The 17,721-nt window shown below is 57.2% G+C and overlaps 1 protein-coding gene across 1 annotated transcript in view; it reads right to left on the bottom strand.

Annotated features, from left to right (window-relative positions):
* The window catches only part of FGD6 (FYVE, RhoGEF and PH domain containing 6), a 53,938-nt gene that overhangs the window by 34,753 nt on the left and 1,464 nt on the right, over positions 1-17,721 (bottom strand). Inside the window, exon 2 of the mRNA XM_064154888.1 lies at positions 8,225-10,661. Within this exon, the coding sequence (XP_064010958.1) occupies positions 8,225-10,661 (2,437 nt within the window). The remainder of the gene's footprint in view (positions 1-8,224; positions 10,662-17,721) is intronic.

Below are 17,721 nucleotides of genomic sequence, written 5' to 3'. Positions count from 1 at the left end.
AAATGGTAAGGGAAAATTAAAACTTGTGCAGAGTTAGTGTTCTGGGGTGTTTTTTGTTAAGAGAATGTTGAGTTCCAGCACCTCAAACAGAAGTGCCTTAACCCCACTTTTGCCTAGTGCAAGGCAAGGACAGAGCCGCGTCGTTCGGGCAGCCTGCTTGCACACACCTCTGACCAGCTCAGGGGGCAGCAGGTCAGAAGGGACCCTCGAAGGTCACCCTGCCCAACCCCCCTGCAGTCAGCAGGGACACCTCCAGCCAGAGCACGCTGCCCAGGGCCACTCTGAGCGATTTTCAGTCTCACTTCCAGTTCTTTTCGAGTTGGAATAGAACCTGCTGGGAGTAGGAGCCTCAAGACAGGCATGCTCATGTTACTGCTGGCACTCCACCAATGACTGGAGTTACTATTTTGATTGCTTGCTTTCAGCACTTGCTTTATGCCCAACAAAGTGCCACTGCTCTCTGCCAGGACACCAGAGCTTGCTGCAGTTCAAACACCAGAGCCCCACACAGCCTCGCAAGCACATTTCCTGCGCCAGTGCTGGAAATAGCCCACAGGAAAGGGCTGTCGTGGAGCACTCAGTGGGGCTGCCATCAATCCTCATCTCCTGCCTGACTCTGCAGGCCACATCTGAGCTACTCCCCGGAGCTACACTTTGCTCACCTGCAGTTTGCACCCCGGCTGGCAGCACAAGGTGAGGAGCAGGCGCTGGAGGCAGGGCAGAAAGGCCAGGAGCCGGCGCTGGACACGCAGCGGTAGCTAAAGCCTCCTCCTCCAGGAAAAGGAAGCACAAAGAATGCCAAAATTAGGAGGACAAAACCCCAAAGCACATGAGGTAAAGGGGGAAAGCCCAGACAGCACCGGAGCGACGAGCTGCTGCCGGCACAGGGAGAGCAGCAGGCTCATCCCGGGGCTCTGCCGCAGGCTGCCCGCAGCACAGGCAGGCGGCAGCTGAGCCGAGGCAGCGGCAGCGGAAGGACGAAGACATCCTTCCATTGTACCGCTGGTGGGAACGGCACTGCCAGCACATCGGTGCCATCTGCGGCCGGGACGGAACAGGGCAGAGAAGGTCACGCTCAGACCGGGGTCCTGCGGCGCACACGGACGGCGCTGCCCCGAGGTTAATGTGATGGCACTTTCCAGGCTGCAGGAGGCTGCCACAAAGTCACTCCCAAACCTCTGGGACAGAGGCAGAGCTGGGCAGCGCACTCCAACAGCTCCTGCCTCATGGCAGGCAGCACTGCCAGCTTGCCTCTCTTGCCTCCCCCCGCCACAAACCACCCCAGCCCCAGCTGCGCTCAGCCAAAAGATAACAGCAGGACACCAACCGCAGCTATTTTTGCCTTGCACTTGTAGCACCATCCAATAATTGACAGCTACCTCCAGCTCTGCCTGAACTCTCCCTGTGTGCTGGGCCACATTAACCTGCTTCAGCCACACCTCCCTTGTACCAAAACCACCAGGGAGAGTCCTCTGAGACTGCACCAGCAGCGGTCCTCTGAGGTGCCACCCTCGGTGCCACTCACAGCTGTTTCATTTCACAGCCACTTCAAGACTGCCCTGAACTCCAGGCTCGTGAGGGTGGGATTGCAGAAATGCACTTCTCCAACTCCTGCCCCCTGCCTTGCTGGAGAAGGAGAGTGCTGGAGCTCAGAGTCCCTCCCCACATCAAAACAGATGATGCCAGCCCCGGTCAGACATCTGGGGCAGAACGTGAGAACATCTTTCTAAGGCACAAACGTTCTCATTCGTTCTGACTGGAAAAGAAGACAGCCAAGGAGAAGGGCATGAGGCTCTCCCACACTTCAGTACTGCGAGATTTAAATCTTTCCCCCTCCCAGTGCATATCTTCTTCTCCTCACATGCACTTTATGCCAGGGTGTGCAGCACACCCAACTGCACTTCCAGTGGGATCTGCTTTTTATTCCAGCAAACTGTAAAGCTGTGCGACTGGAAGCCACCTCCAGGCCAAGGAAACCTCCTCCTCTTACAGGAAGAGCAGCCCATGGTGACACCGACTTGTGCATGGCCTGCGAGGAAGGAAAAGGAACTCCACAGCACCCCAGTGCTTTCCTGAGCACAAGGGACAATAAATCACCCCCAGCCTTTCAGGCAGGTCCCCGCAGCGCAGCCCCGGCAGCACACAACCAGTAACTCGACACCACAAAACGGAGTCATTCCAGAGCCGGGCTCAGGGGCTTGACTAACCCTGGGGAAAGAGAAGGAGCTGCAGAAGCATGCAGCCAGTGCCCTCCCAAAGCAGAGCGCGGAGGCTGCACGGATGCTGCCCAGCAGCACCCATCTGCTCACCACTGCTCCCTTTCTCACTGACTTCATGACAGAAGTTGTTTCTCCACCGTTCACATAAGCAAGTCCTGCCTCCAGGCTGGGGAAATCCTCGGTGTCAGTGCAGGCTGGGGGTGAGGAGTCTGAGAGCAGCCCTGCAGAGAAGGGCCTGGGGGTGCCGGTTGGGGAGAAGCTGGGCAGGAGCCAGCCACGGGCTCTGCCAGCCCAGAAGGCCAAGGGCAGCCTGGGCTGCATCCAAAGCAGCTTTGGCAGAGATGGAGAGAGGGGATGCTGCCCCTCTGCTCTGCTGAGACCACACTTGCAGGGCTGGGGCCAGCTGTGGGACCCCCAGCACAAGAGGGACATGGACCTGAAGGAGGAGGTCCAGAGGAGACCATGAAGATGAGGCTGGAGCAGCTCTCCTTTGGAGACAGGCTGGGAGAACTTGGGCTGCTCAGCCTGGAGAAGACTCCAGGCAGACCCTAGAGCTGCCTCCCACTACCTGAAGGGGAGCTGCAGGCAGGCTGGGGAGGCTCAGAAGGGGCTGTGGGTTCAGGCTGAGGGCAGTGGTTTGGAACTGGAGCAGAGTTAGGTTGGGCATCAAGAGGGAGTTGTGCACAGTGAGGGTGGGCAGAGACTGGCACAGGCTGCCCAGGGAGAGGGTTGAGACCCCATCCCTGGGAACATTCAAGGTCACTTGATATGGCTCTGAGCAGCCTGCTCTAGCTGGAGGTGTCCCTGCTGGGTGCAGGGGGGTTGGACAAGATGCCCTTGGAGGGTTCCTGCAAGTGGATGCAATCTGTGAAGCTGTGAGAAGTCAGCAAGGCAGCAAATTCCTGGTGTCTGATAGCCAAGAGCTGCTCTGTCCATGCCCTCTCCCGAGCTCCAGGACTGCCAGACAGGCTCTGCAATCAGCCTGGCAGGGCTGGGGAGGCAGAGATGTGAGTCATCTGACTGACTTTGCCGACAAGCCCTTAACCTCCATGAGAAAGTAGGATAGGGAGGAGAGGAGGCAGGTTCAAAGCAGCAGAGTACAGAAAGCAAGGCAGGGACAACACACAACCTGAGAGGCAAACTGAACAGCTTCTGCTCGAAGCTATCTCATGAAAACTTGAGGGCTGGAAAAGAAATTAATGTGCAACTAAGGGTGCCACAAAGCTGCCAGCAGCAGGGAGCTGGACTGGCAGACAGGACAAGGCTGCAGGAGGAAATGGAAGCTGCCCTCTGGCTCAGAAACTAATCCAATATCATCTTTAAGAAGCTGATGACATCCAAAAGCTCTGCCCAGCCTCTACTCCCCTGGAAGTGATATCTTCCCATAAAACTCAACTCAAAGGGAGCAAGCAAGGGCTCTCCTAGAGAACCCCCTCAACACCTAGAGTGTGTTTTGTGCTTTCAGACCTCAGCCCAAGTGTTTGGACAAAGCCTTTTCAGCGCTGGTCAGGCCCCTCAGGATGTTACTCATTTGCTGTTTCTCTGGAAATGTTTCTCAATGGGAGCTTTGCAACTGCAAGAGCAAAACCCTTCCCTAGCACAGGCAATCCCACCCACTGCCACCTCTCTGCTGCAGCCCTGCTCCTCGGCAGCATGCCTCAACCGCAGCCAAGCTCAGCAGATCAAAGAGGAGCACGTATCAAAGCAAAATGCTTAGCCACATGGACTTCAGTACCCAGTTACATACTCCAGGAAGGCTTTCATGGACACTTAATTGACCTCTCGGGACTCCGTAACCGGAGCAGACTTCGGTCCAGGCAACCACCTCACATTCTGCATTGAGATGCTCACTGCTGGAAAACCAACGGATGATGTTAAATCAGCAGGGATGGGGGAAACAGGAAGCAGTATTTTGTGCAACCAGCATGAGGGTCTCAGAGGCTTTTGTACTTCCTTTCCCTCCCTGGCCCAGCCCTCCCAAATGAAAAATCCAAGCTGGAAAACCTTGTCAAAAGCACTCAGCAGCCATCGCCACTGGCAGCACCCTGAAGGAACACTGTCAGAGGCAGCCAGGAAATCCAGCATGCTCCTCCCTGCAGGAGCAGATGCGTTCACCATTCTCTTGCCCAGAGCATAACAAACACCCCAGAGCTGAGACGGTGCAGGGCAGTGGAAGTGTCTGTCCTCTGCGGCACAAAGGAGGTCCCAAGGCACCTTCACTGGCACCCTGCACATGCAGGTCACTGGACAGATGCACACTCAGCTTCGCTTCACCGAGGGCAGGCTTTGCTCTCCTCCTTGGAACAAAGGTTTGCCACTAAAAGGAGGACAATCAATGGACAAACTCCTCTTGCATCAGGAGGTTTTAAGCACAGAGCTTTGCCTCACAATGGAGCCATTGCAACTCCTGGTCCATGATAGCCTTCAAGTCAGCTGTGGCAGTGCCAGCAGCACAGGCTTTGCACCTCACTTTTCAGGCCTGAAGCATTCATTTCCAAAGAAAACCCAAACCCAGAGAGCAGCTTCAACAGGACAGTTCAAACTTCCTTTGCACGTTTGCTGCCCCACAGCAGGCACACTCCACTCGCTCTCTGGCAGCCCTCACAGCAACAGCTTCACCTGAACGAGCTGCTCTAACCTGGCAGTCAAACAGGTGGACTACAACAAAATGATCCTATAAACTATGTCAAGGACTACTCTTTTCCTGCAGGGGAAGCAGAACACAGATTATCTGTTCCCCAGATGCTGCCCTTGCTTTATTAAGCACGTTCCTCTGAGCCACTCAGCACAAGCTTACACCCATGCAGCTCCCAGCAGCAGCTCCTGTCACACCTGCCCAGCTCACAGGCAGCATTGGCAGCCTGGTTCTCTCCCTTCCAGAGCCAGGCTCACCTTCAGCAGAAGAGAGGCTGGCATCCATTGATGCAAAAATCAGGTGGGCAATGAAAATACCCATCATTAACTGCCCAGGCACTTAAAGCCTGGGGGAAGGCCCAAGCAAACAAAAGATTTGGAGAGGGAATGAAGCAGAGGAGATTTGGACTGGATACTAGAAAGAAATCCTTTCCAGTGAGGGTGGGGAGACACTGGCACAGCCTGCCCAGGAAGGCTGTGGACGTCCCCTACCTGGAGGTGTTCAGGGCCAGACTGCATAAAGCTTTGAACAACCTGTGCTGGGGGGAAGCGTCCCTGCCCATGGTGGAGGGCTGGAACACGCCCAGCTTTAAGGTCCCTTCCAACCCAACCTGCCCACGGTGGAGGGCTGGAACAGGACCAGCTTTAAGGTCCCTTCCAACCCATTGTGTGAATGTCTGGGTTTGGCAAGACACATGAAGAGGCTGCTACCATTCCCCCTTAAAGCCCACTGGTTTCACCACCTGAGATGGGGAGGAGGTGTCTCAGTGATCTCTCTGAAGCACTGGGCACTTATGAACACTTTCTTTCTTCTTCCAGGAAGAAATGTGAGATGGGCTGAAGGCACCAGGCTGTGCCTGGCACCCAGACATGTGCTGTTAAGGCTATGAGTGCAGGCAGGCAGCCTGGGGAGCTCTCAGAAAGAGCTCATCTGTACAGGAGCTTTAACCAGAAGGGAATTTGCTTGGAGCTCCCCATTAGCAGTGCCTGGCAGGAGCTCTCTGTGCCATGATCTCCAAAGGGGAGCTAAGTGCATGTTCTGACAGGCTGGGGCAAACAGGAGCCCTAATTACCACAAGCACATCAGCTCTGTGCCTCTAACCGGTTTGGTTGTACCACCCGAGCCAGGGCGGCTCACCAAAGGCTGGTGCAGAGCTGGGCAGGGAAGGTGAGATGGCATTGACGATAGAGCAGCTTCAAAGGACTTCAGGTAACAGCCCCGTGAGCCTCCCCAGCCAGAGCCAAAACGCATAGCTGTGTCTGCTCCTCCAGCAGCAGCTGCTCGGGGCCAGAAGATGACTGCTCCACAGGGTCCCTGCTCTCCTAGGGGCTTCTCTGTTACTTGAGACCCACGGAAGTGACTGCCCTGTGACTGGTCCCTCCCAGTGCAACACGAAGGTAGAAGTGGCTGGCCAGCAGCTCGCTCTGCATGCGCCCCTAAGAGCGCCACGACGACTGCTGGGGCTGCACCTTCATCCAGCGCACAGAGCCACACAAGGGGTTGGCTTGGAAGGGACCTCAGAGCTCATCCAGTCCCAGACCCCTGCCATGGGCAGGACACCTCCCACCAGCACAGGTTGCTCAGGGCCTCATCCAGCCTGGCCTTCAACACCGCCAGGGAGGAGGCAGCCACAGCCTCCCTGCTGCCGTCTCCCCACCCTCGCTGTGAAGAGCCCTTACTGCTGTTTTGAGATACACCCTGCAGGTGGGGCCTGCTGATCTCTGCCACTGAGAAGCTGAGCACCACACTGCCTTGCCTTGGCTGTTACCACTCTGCCAGCCACACTGCTCAGTGCTCTTTAGGGGCAGCTAAGCCTGGCCCCCCTGCAGCCCTTCCCAGCCCCCACAGACACAGCGAGACAGATGCTAAAAGATCTCTTCCTGCCTCTTGCATTTCGCAGCTGTTTTGGCCAGGGCCATGAACCAGTTCAGTCCTGCTGATGTTATCTGCCTGCACCACCTCCACACACAATGAAACACAACCCAGGCAGCTGCCAAACCCCGGCGAGGCTCTGCCTGCAAGGCAGACCTCCTGCACCACCGCTGCCTTGGGTGGGAGCAGAGGGAGGTGCAGGAGCTGCACCAGAGGCAACAGCCTCTGTTATACCCCCAAAAGCTTTCACGACCTGATGAGGAATTTGCACATGCAAAAGCCTCTCTGCACTTCCAAGCTCTGCCATCTATTCCTGCCCTCTACGAACCCAGCAGCTCTGTGCTTTATTGGCGCTTATGTCAAGCTCAGCTGAGCCTGCGGTTGTGCTGTCCCCTCCCCAGGGCAGCATTCCTAGGCGTGCACAGGACTGATCTGATTTGCTTCCCTCCAACCTGGAGGAGCACACAAAGTAGACTCCCAAGTTCCCAGCACAGGAGGAGCTGCAAACTGACCTTTCCTTTTCATTATCTGCCAAGGGCAAAGCTTCCACACCAGGAAAAGCTCACAGAGAGATCACAGAAGCCCAGAGACAGGTGGGAAAGGACTCCCAAGAACCCTCTGCTCCAACCTTCCCAGGTGAGGGTGGAGCTGCTCTGAGCTGCCCCAGCAGCCTGCCAAGCTGAGCCTTCAAACAGCTCAGTGCAGAGGACTTCACCACTGCCCTTGGGAGGTGTCTCCAGTGTCTGACTGTGCTCATGGGGAACATCTCCTTCTGGAGCCCAGTGAGAACTCCCCAGCAGTAACCTGTCCCCACCAGCCCTTGGCTTCTCCGTGGGGCTGCTTATGAAAAGGGAGCCTCCATCCTCCTGGCAGCCACCCTTTAAGTGCTGGTAGCACACAGGAGGTCTGGGCACCCCAGCTCAAGAAGGGCAAAGAACTATTGGAGAGTCCATCATTGGGCCACTGAGATGGTTATGGGCCTGGCACAGCTCTCACATGAGGAAAGGCTGAGAGACCTGGGGCTGGTTAGGCTGGGGCAGAGGAGGCTGAGGGGGCAGCATCTTGTTAATGCTTGCAATAGCCAAGGGGGGGTGCCAGGAAGGAGGAGCCACTCTTCTCAGTGCTGCCCTGTGGCAAGAGGTAATGGCATAAACCCAAACAGGGTAAGCTCCATCTAAACACGAGGAGCCTTCTTGATTTTGAGGTGTCAGAGCCCTGGAGCAGGCTGCCCAAAGAGGTGCTGGAGTCTCCATGCCTGAAGATCTTAAAGGCCCACCTGGACATATCCCTGTGTGACCTGCTTTAAGTGAACCTGCTCTGGCAGGGTACTCAATGATATTCAGAGGTCCCTTCCAACCCCTACCACTCTGTGACTCTGTGAAGAGTCCTGCTGATGTGTCAGAGAGGGGCTACAGCCGCTCCGGTCAGCATCTACCCATGTGCAGGGCAACCAGAAGCGCCCTGAAGCTGTGTAGCTTCCCTTTCACCTTTGGTTTACCTGCCAAGTCTCAGACTCCTGCTGGCAGCCTCACAAGGTTCCTCAACCTCATAGAAGCCAGGGCTCTGGTCTTCCACACTGCTGGAGTTCTGCCAGTGACCAGGCAGCTCTCTCCTCAGTGCCAGGGCAAAGGGCAGGTTCTCATACTCGGGGATCTCCTCGTAGTGCCGCACGTTCTCGTACTCCGGAGCACAGGAGCTGCCCACAGCCTGCAGCCGTGCCAGGGACACCTTCTGCTCCAGAGCTCCCTGCCCGGCCACGGGCTCCAGCCTTGGGCTGTTTCTCACCTCAGGCTGGCTCCTGTTCCTCTGCCTCTTTTTCTGCAAGCCTGGGGAACTTATTTCTATGGAATGAGCCTTGGCAGACTTGGCTCTCCTCTCGCTGCCCACGGGCACTGCACTCCGGCTGCTGCCACCTGCACAGCCGTCCCCAGCGGAGAGGCTGGCAATGGTGCTGTCAACTGACTGGCTGCCCTTGGAGAGGAACCTCTGGAAGTCACTCTTCAGCAAGCAAACTGACAGCTTCATATTGAGGAACTTCCTCAAGCTGTTTTTCTTCTGCTGGTCTCTGCAGGGCCTGTCTGTCCTGTCCATGTCCACAGAAGAGAGTGACTTGGCCCTGGGCTTGGTGGTGCCGCTCAGGTGGCTGCAGCTGGCAGCGGCGTTGAGACCTTTCAGCGACTCGGAATTCCCTGAGAACGGAAGGATAGGATGAGGTAACTTCCAGACAGGTTTCTCAGCAGAGCGTTTGGGGAGCTGGCAGGAGGGGAGCGCACTCTGCCCCTCGGCTGCTGCGTGGCTGCAGTGGGAGCCCTGCAGAGCAGCTCGGGCTTTGTCCTCAGTGGAGGGGTAAGAGCTCTTCTCCAGCAGCTCTGCCGACGCAGCCTTCTTCAGCAGGCCAGCAGCTGGGAGGCTGTGCCTCTGGGGCTTCTTAGGAGCCAGTTTGGGAGAACTTTCATCCTTCCTTTTAGTTTCTTTTTCTTCCAGTTTTTGTGGGGAAAGGTGGAGGCTGCTGGAAGCAGAAGGGTGCTGAGTGCTGGTCAGCTTGAGCTGCTTGGGCAGGCTCATGGACAAAGCATCGCACCGCACGAAGGCAGTCCTTTGGTTTGGGGCATCCAGCACGCTGCCACCGCCTGCCAGCTGGCCCACGGAGCTGGCCAAGTTATGGGCCCCATCTAAAGAACATTCAGCACCTTCCAGCAGAGCAGAAGTTTTGTGTGGCGCCTGAGGCAGAGCAGTTGGTGAAGTTGGCTCTTCCCTGGCAGGTTCCCTGCCCTGGGGCACTCTGTCTGCACCGCTCTGCGAGCTCCCGCACTGTGCAGGAGGAAGCACTTCTGTGTTGTTGTAGCAAACACTCTGCCCAAGGACATTAATTTTTGCTGGCTTTGTGCAGCTTTGCTCCCCACACCCAGTGGAATCTTTCTCTGCTTGAGGTGGCTCCTTTGCTCCTTCAGCTGGGCTGTCCATGCCATCCTGACGGACCAGACAGGCAGTGCGTGGCTTTCGCGGCTTAGGGACAGGAAGCACTCTGGGGCTCAGGCCCGAAGATGGCTCAGAGGAGGCTTTATCAGCCTCTGCCTTCACACCCGTTTCACCTGGGAACGTGTTATTGCTACTTGACGGGCCCTGCTCCAGGATGTCCTGGTCCAGCGGGCGGGAGGAGCTGTGGTGGTTTTCAGCCAGGCTGGGACAAAGGTCGGACCCCTGCAGCTCCTCAGCAGAGAGCTTCCCATCCGGGCTCGGCTGCGCCCCTCCAGCTGCCGTGGCAGGCAGCGAGGACTGCACCAGCTCCACAAACTCTACCTTAACATCGTTCTTGGCCCTGCTGCCATCGCCTCGGCCGAGTCTCTCCGCACGCCTGTGCCTCCCAGGGCTGCTGTCAGCAAACACACTGTGGCTGAGGACGTCCTTAAGCTTCCCTTCCAAGACGCTGGCCTTCAAAACCACCTGGCTCCTGCTGCCCACTGGTTCTCTGGGACTGTGCCCCGGAGCTGCTGCATCTTTTTCACCAGCTGTGAGGTTCTCCAGGTTTTCAAAGCGCTCAAAAACGATCTGTGTCCTGCAGGTCCCCTCCCCAGGGCCCAGCCTCTGGAGGCACTCGAACTGGCCGGCTGACACGGGCAGGATGCAGGCTGCGCTGCCAGCACCGCCCGCTGAGGCTCCCTGGCCGCGGTTCAAGCGGTCCAGCGCCGGGGAAGGATCTGCCCTGTGCTCTTCAAAGCTTTTTGCGCTTGTCCGTGTAGAGGACGGAGGCTTAGCCTCCGGGACAGAGGAGCTCTTGAGGACCCTCGGTTTGGGAGCAATGACTGGCTTGCTCCTCCGGGCTGCTTGCAGGACACTGGAGAGCACAACGTCAGGCTTGGGTGCCACGGGGGGGGGCGCCGCCTTCTGTCCTACCACCAGCTTGGGCTTGGGGGCCACGGGGGGCTTCTTCATTTCTAGGAAGGACAAGAAAACAAGGACTTGAGTCAGCATCAGCCCACGGAACAACTGCCCCCACACCAGTGCTGCTAGAGGGAACCCTGGAGGCACCAGCCCTCGGGGGGGGTACAGGCACTGCCCGTCGAACCTTGCTCTCCTCCCGGCCACCACCCTGCTGCTTGCCATGCTTTGCTCTCAGGGGCCCCAGCAAAGAGTGGTAGAAGGGTCTTGCAGGGCAACCGGCATGTGTAATCTCCTGGAAGTGCCTGTCCTTGCATGCCTGAGTCTGCAGCTGGAGCTGCTGCAGTGCACCCCTGAAGCGGTGCAAACACACTGCCTACCCCCTGTCAAATCAGCCACGGAGGCAACAGAACATCAGCATCACCCTCCAATGGCTCAGGCCGGCAGGGACCTTAAAGATCATCTGCTCCAACCTCCCTGCCATGCCCAGGGACACCTTCCAGTAGCCCAAGTTGCCCAAGGCCTCACCCAGCCTGGCCTGCAACACCCCCAGCAAGGAGGCAGCCACAGCCTCCCTGGGCAGCCTGGGCCAGGCTCTCACCACCCTCACACTCAACAGCTTCTGCCTCAGCTCCACTCTCAGCCTGCTCTGCCTCAGCTCCAAACCATTGCCCCTTGGCCTGCCTCACACCCCCTCAGCACAGGTCCCTCTGCAGCCTTCCTGCAGGATGCCTTCAGCTCTTGGCAGCAGCTCTGAGGTGCCCTGGAGCCTTCTCCTCTGCAGGCTGCACCCCCCCCAGCTCCCTCGGCCTGTGCTCACAGCAGAGCTGCTCCAGCCCTTGGAGCATCTTTGTGGCCTGCTCTGGGCTCTCCCCACAGCTCTGTGTCCTCCTGCTGCTGGGGCCAGCAGCCCTGGAGGCAGGATTGGAGGTGAGGGCTGAGCAGAGCCAAGGGGCACAATCCCTCTCCTGCCCTCTGCCCACACTGCAGCCAGCACACAGCTGCCTGCTGGGCTGCAGTATTCAGTCGATCCTAAACCAGTTCCACCCCTGTGTGTGGATCAAAGCCAGTCCCACACAAGAGTGTTTAAAAGGGGCAATTTCCCACCACGAATAGAAAGACAACTAAGTAGGAGGCAGTGGCTCTATACGGGGTGCAGGAGCGAGCGGCAGCCTCATGAGCATGACTCGGTGCTCATGACAAGCACAAGCAAGCCTCTGCCAAGGGAAGCTCCCACCACAAACACGGAGAGCCTGCAGAAGGGGCTCGCTCCTGGGGCCGTGCGGCACTGCCCACCGGAGAAGAGAGGGAGTGGAAAGCGAAGCTCACCGGGAAGAGTGGTAGGTGTTGGGCTTCTGCTACGAGCAGCTCTGCAGCTGAGGGGGGAAAGACAGAAACGCGAAGGGACCTGAAAATATTCCTGTGCACAGCACCTGCCAGACCGTCCCTGCCCTGCTCTCCCCTCCTGCCACCGCCAGGTGAGCGCAAGCAGCAGCCAGGGAGCTAAGCAGGGTCCCCGAGGGACCAGGGCTGCCGTCCCGCAGAGCGCAGGCAGCAGCTGAAGGGAGCGGTGCCTGCAGCCCCAGCGATGCACACTGCCGAGCAGGGGCTGCCGAGCAGATGGCTCCTGCCGGGAGAACAGGCACAGCGAGACCCACCCCCGCCTGCCGCTGCAGCCTGGCAAGCCCCGGGCAGACACAGCGCTCTGAGAGGGTCAGCAGCCCCGAAGAACAGCCACAGGAATCTCAACCAGGCTCCTGGGGGAGCCACCAGCACTTACAGGGAGAACAAACTCACTGCCTGAGGTGGACAGGAGTGCAAGAGGGAATTCTGAACTAGCCATTGGATTCCGTGGCTTGTCCTAGGAGATCAGAACAGAGAACCACTGAATTCCCCTGGCTCCCCCTCCAAACCTGCCTCATTCCTCAGACAAGGTCCCTGCACCACGAGGTACCTGTAGTAAGCCCAGACATAAAAGCAGGACAAACAGATTGGATGGGTAAGAGGCAGACAGCAATGAGCTCTGCCCTGAGCCTCCTCTTCTGCAGGCTAAACAACCCCAGCAACCCCTGCCACGGGCACGAACACCTCCCACCAGCACAGGTTGCCAAAGGCCTCATCCCACATGGCCTTGAACACCTCCAGGGAGGCTTAAACTGAGGCAAACCACCAAAGAGCACTGCCCTTGCTGCTGTTAGAGAGCATCCCCCCAGGGGACCTGCATGTCCAGAGTCCCAACGGTCTGCTACAGACTTCTGCACTCAGGAGCAGCAGCAAACGATGTGCCCCTGCCACAGGAACAGGACCTGGCTGCTGCCACGCCAAGGTAAATTGGTGTTCCTGTCCTTGCAACGCTCCTCACCCAGAGAAAGCTCTCTGCTGGTGTTCAGGGTGCCCTGTGGAACTGTCTCTAGCTGCCCAGGGGAGTTGCTGTGGGGCAGGCCAAGGGTTGCATTTAGCCACTGGCTGCTTGACAGAAGCTGTCTTCGCATAACTGTCAGTGCCCAGGATGCCAGGGAGCTTATTCCTTCCCACCTGCCAGGAGACATCTATTTCACACCTCCCAGCAAAAGAAAAGGGCTTGAGAGAGCTGCTGCTTGGCAGCTGGCCTGCCTCAAGGCCACTGCTGACTCCTTGATGGCCCCTGGTGTGCCCTGCAGAGCAGCAGCTCACCCCTGTAGGCTGGGTGTGAAGGTGCAGTGATGCCAGTGGGTACTCACCACAGGCTGATCTGCTGTGCCACCTCACACCAAGGAAGAGCTCTCTCCAACAGCTGACTCACTCCTGGGACTACTCTGGGAATAAAACACTACAACTCACAGACACAGAACCATTAAGGTAGGAAAAGACCTTCGAGACTGAGTCCAACCATAACCCAACTCCCACGGCCACTAAACCATACCCCCAAGCACCATATCAACAGCTCCATGAGCACCTCCAGGCATGGCGACTCTGCCAGCTCCCTGGGCAGCCTGTGCCAATCCCTGACCACTCCTGCAGCAAAGAAATGGTTTCCAATATCCAACCTAATCCTCCCCTGGCACAACTTAACCCCATTTCCTCTCATCCTATCGCTGCTTAGCTAGGAGGAGAGGCCAAAAGAAGCCTCACTCCACTGTCAGGGAGTTGCAGAGAGCAATGAGGTCTCTCCTTAGCCTTCTCTTCCCCAGGCTAAACGAGCCCATGAAGCAAAACCAGTCTGGCTTTCAAAGACCATGCATGGAGGGAAGTAGTTCTTGCTACACAATTGGGATCCACTGGACGGATGCAGTGCACAGCAGCAGAACAGGTACTGGAACACTCTTTGTGCTCCAGCAGCCTGCCTTTTAATGGCTCTCAGTAAAGCTTTTCAGCTCAAGTCCTTTGCTCCCAGCCAACCCCTCCAAAAGCAGCATTCCCTGCAAACGTGTGCATCTTGTCACTCTGCCTCGGGTGCCACAGTGCTCACAAGCAGCAGCACCCCAACAGGCGGCCTGAGTCAGGACATCCTGGAAGGTAACAGCTGTAGGGATTGGACAGAGGAGAAAACGAGGCTCTCCAAGGCACTACTGCCCGAGCACAGCTCCCGAGCCAACTGCAGAAGGAAAGCCTTCACGAGCTCAGGTCGTCCAATGCCTCACTGAAATAAAGCAGGAAAGCTGAGGATAGCTTTAGAGTAAGGGCAAGAGAGGAGTAAACAACCTTTGAAGACTGCAAGTGGAGCCAGAGCTGCATCGCTCTAATGGGACTTGACAGACTGCAGGGTTAAAGGGACAGCAAACCCTGGAGGCTTCCTTCCTGCAGCCCTTGAAAGTGATGAAGTTTGACTGGGAAAGTCATGTTGGTTTTGATGATCCTGCTCCTGCTGTGGGTGGCTTTCTTCCCCTCTGAATTACATTTTGGACAGAACAGACTGCATTTCACTGGCTGCTGCTGTCAGCCCAGACCTCCAGCCAAGGCTGTCCCTGCTGCTCGCAAGGAGCAAGCTGCAGAGAGTCACATATAAGGACTGCTTCTTCAACATGGAATAACAAATGTCAAACTTCCAGCTCCCAGATTTTGCTTTTCCCTTTTAAAGGCAAAGAACAGACTTGAAGAGAGCAAAGTAGTCCCAGGCAGAAAATGAGGAAATGTGCATTCAGAGCATCCTATGTAAAGCACAAGCAGTGCATGGGGAGGCAGTGGGAGAGCAGCCACAAATGGAGGCTGAAACTGACACAGACTGATCACAGACTGGCTCAGGCTGGAAAGGTCCTCGGAGCTCAGCTGCTCCAACCTCCAGCCGTGCCCAGGGACACCTCTCAGCTATACTCAGCTGCTCAAGGCCTCATCCAGCCTGGCCTGCAACACCCCCAGCAAGGAGGCAGCCACAGCCTCCCTGGGCAGCCTGGGCCAGGCTCTCACCACCCTCACACTCAACAGCTTCTGCCTCAGCTCCAAACCATTGCCCCTTGGCCTGCCTCACACCCCCTCAGCACAGCTCCCTCTGTAGCCTTCCTGCAGGATGCCTTCAGCTCTTGGCAGCAGCTCTGAGGTGCCCTGGAGCCTTCTCCTCTGCAGGCTGCACCCCCCAGCTCCCTCAGCCTGTGCTCACAGCAGAGCTGCTCCAGCCCTTGGAGCACCTTTGTGGCCTGCTCTGGGCTCTCTCCACAGCTCTGTGTCCTCCTGCTGCTGGGGCCAGCAGCCCTGGAGGCAGGATTGGAGGTGAGGTCTGAGCAGAGCCAAGGAGCAGAACCCCCTCTACAATAAGATGATTTTTAACTACCCAGAGCTGGTTCAGTGCTGCAGTTCCCTAGCTCTAGCAGGTGCAGAGCTCAATCTACCTTCTCAGACATCCAAGGGACAGCTGTGGCAGAACTCCTTCACCTGTCACTGAGTTATGTCCAGCTTGGGACCGAGATGTAACTGGAACTGCAGAGGAAGCACAGAGGGGAGGCAGCAATGCACTGCATTATTCAGAAAGGCAGAAGGCAGACTGGGCTGCAGCTCAGGCTGGCTTATCATTGTCAGACCTTCCACAGGAGCTGTGTTTGATGTTCCTGCCCATAGTCCCCTCAAGCACCTCAGCACACCAAGCTGAAGTCACTGGGAGTCCTGCTTACAAGCACTCAGCCAGCACAGAGGAGGCTGCCCCAGCTGGCTGTGCTCCAAAGGTACGGGAACAGGAGACACAGACGGCAGACACAGTGAAGCAGGAGGGCTCTGGACACTCCCGGTGCCCCCTGCAGCCCTGGCACACGGTGCTAAGGCTTACTGAAGTGCTGCCTCAGCAGTCGGCTGCCAGGAAGCCAGCAAGGGGAGCGCACACCACCGGCAACTCACAGCTACATCGCTTCAGTGGAGGAAACAGATCCTATGGGTCACAGAAGCTGGGCTGGAACTACAGGATCTTTAGGGTCCCCTCCAATGAAAACCATCCCATGATGTAACATGCAGGAGCTGGTAGCAACAGCTTTCCACAGCAAGGCTATACACTGCAGAGCCTACATTCTGCAGCAGCACAAAGAGATGGACATGAAACCCTCAGGACTGGGTTCTGGCAGTCTTCAAACCTCTCCCAACCCTGCCTAAGAGCTCCTCAGCTGCAATGTCAAAAGCTGTCACAGAATGGCAGGCATTGGAAGGGACCTCCAGACATCACCCAGTCCAGCTCCCTACCAGAGCAGTCACCCAGGAACACATCCAGGCCTCCAGCACCCTCACACCATATAATTTTCTCCTCACATTTGAAATGGAACCCCCTGTGCTCCAGTTTGTGTCCCTTGCCCATTCTCCTGTCACAGGGCATCACTGAACAGAGCCTGCCCCTGCCTTCTTGACCCCCACCCTCGGACACTTAGAGACACTGCTCAGATCCCCTCTAAGCCTTCTCTCCTCCAGACTAAACAGCCCCAGGGCTCAGCCTTTCCTCAGCAGGCAGATGTCATGACATGGGCAGCAAGATCTCCATTCTCCCATCTCGTTTCACTTGCTCTCCAAACACATTTCCACCAGTCCTCCCCAGGGCATCGCCCACAAAATACTCTCATCCTGCCTCCAAGACCCCTCGGCTTCCCTCCTTCTGCCCACCAGGGCTCTTTCCAGACCTTCCCTTTCAAGTCCTTGGCTAAAGTCCACCTTTTCACCAAACCATGCCACTTTCTTCTCGCTGCTATTCCTCTGTACCAGGCTTTTCACTTGTGCTCTCCAAGGGACTGTCCAGCAAACCTTCTTCCTCCTTCTCAAGACACCACCAGAAGGCAAACTAAAGCAGTAGAGCCAATCACAACACCTCGGCTCTGGAAGCCCTGAAATCCCTGCTTGGTGCTGAAGAGCCTCCTGCGCCTCACCGAGCGCCAGCAGCCCAGCTCCAGGCTCTTCAGCACCCCCTAAGCCGCATCTTCAACTCGCACAGCTGGGAACGGCGAGAGAGCAGCGGCGGCAGCGCGGCCACGGGACAGCTGCACGGCGGAGCTGCTGCCCTGCTTCACTCCCTGCGCTGCCAGCTCCAAACGCAATCACAGAACCAAGCAGGCTGGCAGAGAGCTCCAAGCTCACCCAGCCCAGCCTAGCACCCAGCCCTGGCCAGTCAACCAGACCATGGCACTAAGTGCCCCAGCCAGGCTTGGCTGCAACACCTCCAGCCATGGGCACTCCACCACCTCCCTGGGCAGCCCATTCCAATGCCAATCACTCTCTCTGACAACTTCCTCCCAACATCCAGCCTGAACCTGCCCTGGCACAGCTTGAGGCTCTGTCCCCTTCTTCTGTTGCTGGGTGCCTGGCAGCACAGCCCAACCCCACCTGGCTACAGCCTCCCTGCAGGCAGCTGCAGGCAGCAATGAGCTCTGCCCTGAGCCTCCTCTGCTGCAGGCTGCACACCCCCAGCTCCCTCAGCCTCTCCTCACAGGGCTGTGCTCCAGGCCCCTCACCAGCTTCATTGCCCTATATCACTTCTGCTGTCCATATCTGAGGTGGAAGTAGATCAAATGGAGCACAAAGATGTGTTACACAGCTTTCTGTTTTCTAGTAAATTCTGATTAAAGAGGTAGTTAATGCTGGGCTCAATAATAACTTGATAATGACTCACAGAATGGTTTGGGTTGGAAGAGACCTCAAAGATCATCAAGTTCCAAGCCCCTGCCATGGGCAAGGACA

This window comes from Pogoniulus pusillus, chromosome 15, assembly GCF_015220805.1.
Source record: "Pogoniulus pusillus isolate bPogPus1 chromosome 15, bPogPus1.pri, whole genome shotgun sequence".
Classification (NCBI taxonomy): domain Eukaryota; kingdom Metazoa; phylum Chordata; class Aves; order Piciformes; family Lybiidae; genus Pogoniulus; species Pogoniulus pusillus.
This window is presented reverse-complemented; position numbering and strand designations above follow the sequence as displayed.